Raw genomic sequence first — 9,364 nt, 5'->3', positions numbered from 1 at the left:
GATATTCACAATGCTAAAATTTTGATAAAATTGTGATTTAAGACACTGGCCAAACAGTCAAATATTAGAAAATAAAACTAAAATTTAAATAAATTTTTTTGGTATTTTTCAAATATACAAAATAATAAATAAGAAAGTCTAGATTGCAAACAGACCCCAAACCATGCTTCCCTAGAAACTCTGCCTGACAAGCTAGATTCAACGTGCATAAGGCTGTATTGTACCATTACTCTGCAGAGTATGGCATATGGTATGCATTCAGGGAGCTACATCTGTAGCTCAATTCAGACAAATCAATGGTGAAAGGCCTAACCAAAATTGAACTGAACGACAATCCTAACCACCACTAGTTGAAACTGATAGCAAAAATTTTGAAAAGCAGCAAGCCAAATCCATCAAGCAGATGGTAGTTCATCCAAATCAATGCAACTTTCGCAAGATAACCCATCAACAATGGGGCCCATGTCATGGACAGTTTTGATGGAGTGTGTGAATGTGTACATAGGTTATGATGTACCCTGGTAGAGTACGGGGAGTCTTCTCTTCTGTTAACAGAATTCTGTCTGATACAAGGGAAGCCAGGGAGATGCAGCTGGCCTCACCATTGACAGACATTAGGGTAGCACTCATCGGAAAATTCTATCCTGATCGTCAGATCAGATGAGTCTGAAGATGGGCATTTTAGGATCACCTGACTCTGATTTTCTTAATATAGCCCATCCATGCCAGGGGATGGTAGATGAATGATAGGTGTCTCATGCATGTCCTGCAAGCACAGCCATATGTGAAAAAGAAAAAGAACAAAAAAAAAAAAAAAGAGCAGCTAATGATGGATCAAATGATTCTGTTTGATTTAAGATGTAAATCAACAGGTGACAATATGAACTGCAAGCAAGGAAGCAATAGAGAACGACCTGCTTACAAGCTGACACCCAACTCGATCATGCAAATTTGAGAGTATTTCTCGTATACATGGTTTAAAATCAGATGAATTTTGGTATAAATGGATATACGCTTCAATCACTGTCTCTGGAATAAGAACATAGAAGCAGTGATGAATGGCCAATGCTAAGAACTGAAGACCATTTCAGTATTAGCCATTCGGTCAGTTCCTGAGAGTGATAAACTGTCTGGGTAGACATCTATATGACCGTATGCATCTGTTCCTGGGGGACACTCGAGAGCAGCTTCAAGAACTCGATGATGAACCCCATGAGAATCAACTGAGTAACCGCCTTTGTGATCATGGCCAGCTATGCAAGCCTTCACACACTTGTATCTGTGTATTACATCCATTACCTCATCGTAATTCCATAAAAGTGCTTCCGAGGATGATGCACCAGGATCTAGGGGAATATGGCAACAGACAACCACCTTTTGACCACACGTGGTCGAATCTTGTAAGACACCATCAAGCCATTCCAGCTGTTCCTTTCCAACAGCCCCATTGAACATGAGGAACCTTCTTTCATGGCCCACCATTCCTGCTGGACTGTTCTTCTCAGTGTTTGGATTCTTTACCTGCAGAAGCTTCATAGCCTCCAGTGTTTTCAAATGATCCTGTGGCCAACCAATGGCACTGATGTCATATCCATCTAGAACCACGAATCTATACTCTGGAGTCGGGGTGAAGTCATAGTACGCATGGTCTTGGAGTGAAGGGATCTTGAACAGTTCAATCAAACTCTTGCGGGGCAGGTTATAGAGGCAATGGTTCCCAAGCATGTGATACACGGGCCCATTGAACTTCTCAAATTCCTTAATGACTTTCTGTACAGTTGTTAGAGACTCATCTTTGGGACAAAACCCATCAACAATGTCCCCGAAGTTGATACAAAATTGGAGACTCTGGTGGTTGTTCCAGTTTTTGACGGCCCGCTGCAGAACCTGAATGCTGTGCCGGTAATACCGTGGAACGCCGAGGAATGAACGACCGTCAGGAATATCAGCATACTGGACATCAGATATAATCCCAAAAGAGCAAAGTGGTTGCTTCTGATGTCCATTCAGGTGTCCAGTTGCCATTATTGCGGAGCTGGACATTTAATAACAACAGGCTGAGAACATCAATACCTGCATATCCATTTGTGAGGAGGAAGTCATAAGCATCGCATCAAATGAAAAAGCTGTTAGCTGCTAGTCACGGTCATTAAACCTACAAAACAACAATAGTCAGTGCTGAAGCTGTAATTCATTTCATGTTAGACAAGCAGACAGAATGAGGCAGCTCTACATCAGTAGCTGCATAAAATGAGCTATATTTTAAAAATGCCACATCAGCATGTGTTCTGCACACTGAAATGGATCATAAAGAAACCTAAATTTTAGTGTTATTTCTTACTACTAATTCATTTTTAGGGTAATTCTGCCAGTGGGACTTCTGGGCTCTCAATTCCAGTCCCAAGTACAGATAAAGGAGGATGGCGTCGGGTCAGCCGCAGTTCCATGTAGATCTTTTAGTCACTCCTGATTTTCATGATAAATTCTACCATAGACCAATTGAATGGGTTAAGATTTGATGGCCAGGATCGTACAATCACCATGATGTGGTGGTGGTCCATGCACGTGGTAGACCTTCAGATCAACAGTTAAAATCATCCTAGATGATATTGCTATGTGAATGGTGGAGATGCTAGATAGAGGTGGGAAGCCATCTTGCATTGCTTATGAGCAATGTTACAAAAGCTCAATGCGTAAATAGAGTTATTACCAAAATAGGAAGCTACAATTGAAAACATTTTGGATTCTAATTATATTATGCCATCTTTCTCATTTGGGCTCTATGGCAAAGATTACTTCTGTTATGCTTCCCAATGTTTGAAACATTGGTATCGTGTTACGTATCGCATCCTTGGGATACAGATACGTATCGGTTATCGCATGGGATATATCGTTTGTATCGGATAATTTATTGTACTTTTTGAGAAACATGGGGAAACATCGGGAAAATGGTTGAATTTTTCAATGAAACTTCAAGGAGTGTTAAAAAAGACTTTAATACATACTTTTAAATCATAACATCTCAAAAAAGAGGTGCATATAATAGGTTTGTTTTGTATATGGTCCTAATCTATGCATTTTCTGACTGAACTAATGCAACCATATTCAAATTGAATGCATAACATTTAGAGTGTATGTGATGATCTTTTCATCAAACACTCCTAAATACTTTGAAATTAGTCTCAATTGATAGCTGGTTGAAGGGAAATTTTGAAAGAAAATTTTTTTTTTAATAATTTTTATTTTCTGAAAATTGACAAAGAATTAACAAATCAATAGATCAACCCTCATACATGCTTTATTTCATGTTTGGAGTGCAATATTGCAAGCAATTTGGGAGAAATTAGGGAAAAATTTTGAATTTTCCCCAATGTTCCCCAAATCAAACCACGTACACTCAAATTTTGAAATTAGACTGTATGTGTAATCATTGAATTAAATACTTCGAAATTAGTCTCAATTGATAGTTGATTGAAGGAAAATTTCGGAAAAAAAATAGAGAACATGAAGAACCAATGGATATCGAAATCAAAGGTCCAACTCCATGATTTTTCATGCAAAACATAAAAAACCAATGGATTCGTAACAATTTGACATTGATTTAACATGATTTTTTAAAAAATAAATAAATAAATAATAAATAATAAATAAATAAAAATAAAAATTGAAAATGCTCACCAGATCAAACATGTGAAATATATCGGCACTACCTATGCATTTCGTATCGCACAGATGGGATACAAGATATATCGTGGGATATAGCGGCCGATATCGTCGATATTTAAAACATTGATGCTTCCTAGTAGAGTGACTGGACAAATGGCAAAGTACCAAGTGTCAAATTACCCTGAAGCGTGAAACATGTTTACCTCAAAGATATCTGGATACAGAGACATTTTGACACCTAATAAATAAATTAGAGAGTGAAACAAAAATTAAGAGTAAATAATAGAAGATAACAAAAAGGCAATTTGATAAAAGTAATTACAGTTCTATTCAAAATCAATTCAATGCACTTTTATAGCAACAGTTGATCAGTATTATTATTTTCAGTTAAAGGAAAAAAGTTAGGGTTGTATGGGTATATGATGAATTGTGAAGTTCTTTGTTAGTTGTAAGGAACTCTTCTTAAAATTGTTTGAAAGTCTTTCTATTGGGCATTAATATGAATATGTTTCTTTTCGAAAGTAGCTGTTTTTTTTTTTTCCCTTTTCCTTTTCAGTTGTTGGAAATTCTGAGTTAATTTTGGGCATGTTACTAAAAATATATTGGGGTAGGTTAGGACTTTCTTTATCTGAAAGTTTACTTAGCATAAAAATTTGTGAAAGATTTCAGCTTCTTTTTGAGAAGTTTCCATTGTTGATTTCTGATGGGGTTTTAGCAAGAGAAAGGATTTCTAATCGAAATACTAAGGAAGGTCTGAGATCCATTTGAACCAAGGGATGAGATTTCATATGGTTTTAGGTGTATGAGTGTTCAAATTTAACGAATTTTATTTGTTTTGGAGGTGATTATCACCTATTCTTGCTGGATATTTGATTTTGATATGGAAATGAACTTTGAGCTTTGGTTTTTTATGGCGGATTTTGCTGTGAATTCTATTTGTTAGCTGTGATCTTATTCTTCTGATGCAGGACGAAATGATATAACCTAATATGACGCCATGAAATTAAAGACAGATTAAGTAGAGCAATGGAATGATAAAATAAAACTAATTTACCATAAATTCAAAATTTTCAGATTCATGACATGTCCAAATTCAAGCATACGACAATCCCGCAATGCAAATCTCATAAATTATTGATTAACTGGGACCCATGGGAGATAGAACTCCCATCCTAGCATAGGGTTTAATTTGAATTCAATGGAAATCATGTGAATTGTAAGAGTTTTGACGTGTTAGGGCTATTTAAAGGCCAGGGAATGTGGGAAATGGGTTCTGGATATCTAGGCTTAGAGGAATTAGGGTTTGGAATATTAGGGTTGAGGCTTAGGGAGGTTTCGGGTTAGGATTTCAGATTTTGGGTTTAAGGATTTTAAGACTTAGGGTTTCTATAATGGGGAATATGGGTTTCAAGTTATGGGAATTAGGGATTTTCAGATTTTGAGGACTTGGATTTGGAAAATTTGGGAATTTTGGAATTTGGGAATTTTAGGATTAGGGTTTGGTGAAATTAGTTTAGGAGTTTTGAAGAGGGAAGCTAAGGGAAGAGGAGCATTCGTGACAAAACAAGGGGGCAACTGTACAAGGCTGTACGTATGGACAATCATACGTACGTGCGTTCGTACATCCGTACAGACAACAAAGGATGGTCGGTTGTGGTCGGTTTGGGCTTGGGATAGGTCAATCTAAGTTTTAGATGGTAATAAAGAAAAAAAGAAAGGAAGAGATGAAGGAAGAAAAGAACAAGATGAGAGAAGATGATACCTTGTTGAGGAAAGAGAAAAGTAGAAAAGAAAATTAGGGAATCTCTCCCTGTGGTTTTGCACCACCAATCTAACCATAGGATGACTTCTTTTTCTTTTTTTTTGGCTCAATCACAAAGCAAAAGGAGAGAAATCTCATTTGTTCATAACATGCATATCAGCTAGGGTGGGGACGTCCAACCCGTTATATTATCAGAAAAGACCTTTTACAAAAAGACCATCTCAAATAAGACTCTCAACATCAATATACTTAATGAATTAAAAGTTGTTCCTAACTCCCTAATCTCAATAAAAATATGAGTTATACAAAAAATAATGAAACATGTAAACAAACTAAACAACTAAACTATTTCGTGGTCCATGGGGTCCACGATCAAGATGTTCGATGATAATGATCCAACGGTCCGATCATCATGTCCACTCGATCCAACGGTCCGATGTCTCCATCAAGCTCCTATATGCAACCCACGTGCATTTTCCTAATGTTGGGTGTTCAAAGATGCACAAACATGGACATGGGGTCTTCAACGTGGCGAAGAATGTGAATTGGGCCAGGTGGGCCCATGTAATGGTCGTCTAGCCATAAGGAAACTAGCTCTGCCCTCTAGTATATTGCTCGGATGCCCTCATCACCTTCTCATTTGAGAATTCCTTTTTTTAAAATAAAATAAAATGTAGTTCATAGTAATGTTTTATGTATCAATATCACACCATGTACCATACTCATGGTATAGACTAGAGAAACAGTGTGGGAAACATTGGGAAATATTGCATGTTTTGCATAACATATTGGAGGCTGAGAATATTGGGAAAATTTAGGAAACTAGTGGGATTTTTCAATTTAACTTCATGAGATGTTAAAAGACACATGATTACACTCCTAGAACTGAAAGCACTATATAAAATAATAATAATAACTATGCAGGGTAGTTTTCCATTGTTTAGGGGACAATAATTGTGTTATCGGTCATATGCGATGCAAGTATATGCAAGATGAGTTCATACCATTCAAATATCATATTTTATAAGTAACAAAACACAAACAACAAAATTAAAAACTAAAAAGTACAAAATACACAACTTATATCCACATGGAGTTATGAGGCAGCTCAAAATCGCCATAGAGTGGGCATAAATTTGTTTCTCCACATAACTACAATACTAAGCCCAGCTCATGAACTAATGATACTAGGCTGTGTACTCTCCCGCATAACTCTATTATTCATCCTCATAAATAAGTACACCTCCCCATTGCATATTCATCTCTATGTGTGTGTGTGTGTAAAGGGTGAAAAAAGAAGAAATACATATTTCCCCCAACTTCCATTTTTCCACCTTCAAAATTGAAATTCGTTATTTCAAATCCATTGTCAATAAATGAAACTATGAATAAATATGGATTTCTACTTGTTTTCTTCCTAATCTCTTGGAGAAAACGGATTTAAACAACTAAAATTAAAATTCTCTTACATATTGCATCCCAGACCAATTCTGCTCTTGGACCATGATTCTCCATCAAAAGCATGTTTGATGGAGAACAAGTGAACAACTTGAGTGCAATTGTCAAAACACTCCTAGGAACAATTTTCCCCAAAAACTGAACTAAAAAGGGGTTTTTCTTTTTTTCTTTTAAAATTTTTTATTTTTTTTTTCGAATTTCCAGCAATATTTATATGTATTGAAGCAGAGAGGAACTCATTGAAATAGTCATCACTTGTGTTATAATGACAATATATCAACCTGGTTTGTGCATATTAAACAAATGAGTTGCAAACCTCTCAGGCATGATCAGCCACACTGCACACCTATGTACATACAGAACCCAAAAGGAAAAAGGACATCCGACCCTAACCAAAAGCAAGAACATTGAACACCCTGGCTATAGAGGTCAAACTTTCCAGAATGCTAGGAAAGCTTGTCACTTGTAGTGAACATGCCTATACTGAATGCATTTCATTTAATCATAAAAGTATGACACTTGTAGACCTAGTGATCACGTGTGGAAACAACATTTACATCACAAATATGGCATACAACACAATTAGTAGACTGCTAAAATCTAAGAAAATGAACTAATATACTTACTAAAGACACAACAAACAACATCAGTCCACAAACAATTAGTCATATCACTATGAAAGTATAGGAAATCATGTTTATCATTCTTCACTTAGTTTCAAGAACTCTCGGGACTTTTAACAAAGGAAAAATTCATGTGACAATGGCCAATACATGCCATGCCACTTTTTAGTTTGTCAATATCATTCTTCACTTAAGTTCAAGAACTCTCGCGACTTCTAACAAGGAAAAATTCATGTGAAAATGGCGAATACATGCCATGTCACGTTTTGGTTTGTCAATATGTACACTCCCATACTAATAATTAGAGCCTTGATCTCTCTTCATGCAAAATCCTATCTATATTTTGATACAATGACAGATATATATATATATATATATTCAAAATATTGTAGTTATAAAATGCCTGATACAGTTGACATGTGTGATATGTATTGACACTATCGCACCTGCGTTAGTCCCCTTGTGAAAAAACAGAAAATTGCCAACATCCTAAAAAAAAGTATTTTCTCTTCTTCTTCCTTTTTTTTTTCTCTCTGAGATAACGTTCCTAGGGGGATTTTCGACTAATCCTTTTCATTTGTTTGGAGAGAAGGGGATTTTCTTGCGGAAATCGAGATCAACAAGCGTGTGATACGAAAAACCAATCGGTGAGTTTGTTTTTTTTTAAAAAAAATAAAAATAAAAATTTAAACTATTTTCTCTTGTTTAAATTGCTCAAGAATCTTTAAGAGACATCAAAGTGGTGTTAGAATCCTTAGTGACCTTGGTCTTAAACGAAGTATCCACTATGACATAACTAGATATGTCACACACATATTTTCAATTGCAATTTGTTCTAAAATGGATGTACATTGACAGCCTTGTGCTCAACCATAGATTTATAAGTTCATGAAAGCAACCAAACTCTTGAACCCCACTTTCAATAATCATATACGTGAGTCCTAATATGCCCCTGTAACATTAGCACTCTTTATAGAACTCATTAAGAGAAAATTCCCAACCTCCTTTTAATCATTAAGGAACTCAACATTGTACATACATGGTACATCTAGGAATGAGACAAAAACGGAAATGTACAACGCCACTTCAACCACTACTTGTGAAGTGATTTGCCCATTAAAGTAACTTAGGTTGGGTCTCCCTTAACCAAGTTTGATGAAATTGGTTTTTTTTTTTTTTTTTTTTTTAATGTTCTACAACAAATTTTTTTTATAGCATTGATTTATGTTCTACAACATTTCTTACCAGTCTTAGTGAATGGATCTGCTAAATTCTAGATGGGCTATACACATTTAATTATTGTAACACCATCACCAAGTACCTGCCAAACATAGCTATGCCTCAAACTAATGTTTGGATTTCTCATTAAAGGTGTTGTTATATACCTTTGACCATTGTTTGGAGTATCCTCAATATTATCTGTATCTCCAGCTCGGTGATACGGATAACACTAGTAGTGATACCGATAACACTGGCAGTATCAGAAATTCTAGTATCGGCGATGTATCACAAAGTATCACCAATATTTTTGACTGTGTAAATTCCAATTGTCGCTTGTATCACCAATATATCGATATCGCCAATAGTTTTGACTTTGTAAATTCTAAGTGTCGCTAGTATCGCAAGTGTATCAATGATATTTCAATAATATAGCCAATGTATCAATATCGCCAAAAATTTGTTAAAAAGTTTTTCATCTCAAATTTTTTTTTATGGGCACAAGGTTGTATGTAGCGTTCAACTTGTTGACGATAATAACGATGATATTACGATATTATCATTGTTGCAGGATGTAAGATATCAATACCACAATCTTTTGTTTCTTTTTCAATTGTCGACAATTTCTCAGTGAAAT

General features: G+C 35.7%; 1 protein-coding gene across 6 annotated transcripts in view; it reads right to left on the bottom strand.

Moving 5' to 3' along the window:
- Positions 1-827: 827 nt before the first annotated feature.
- Positions 828-9,364, bottom strand: part of LOC131239852 (manganese-dependent ADP-ribose/CDP-alcohol diphosphatase) — a 33,175-nt gene continuing 24,638 nt past the window's right edge. For 3 of the 6 annotated variants that reach the window (XM_058237737.1, XM_058237741.1, XM_058237739.1), the window contains exon 2: positions 828-2,073. In XM_058237737.1, the coding sequence (XP_058093720.1) occupies positions 1,069-2,043 (975 nt within the window). In that variant the 5' untranslated portion in view covers positions 2,044-2,073 and the 3' untranslated portion in view covers positions 828-1,068. Of the gene's footprint in view, positions 2,156-3,678; positions 3,905-9,364 lie in introns of all 6 variants that reach the window. The other 3 variants (XM_058237736.1, XM_058237738.1, XM_058237740.1) reach the window with 2 other exon arrangements.

Source organism: Magnolia sinica, chromosome 3 (assembly GCF_029962835.1).
Source record: "Magnolia sinica isolate HGM2019 chromosome 3, MsV1, whole genome shotgun sequence".
Taxonomy (NCBI): Eukaryota; Viridiplantae; Streptophyta; class Magnoliopsida; order Magnoliales; family Magnoliaceae; genus Magnolia; species Magnolia sinica.
This window is presented reverse-complemented; position numbering and strand designations above follow the sequence as displayed.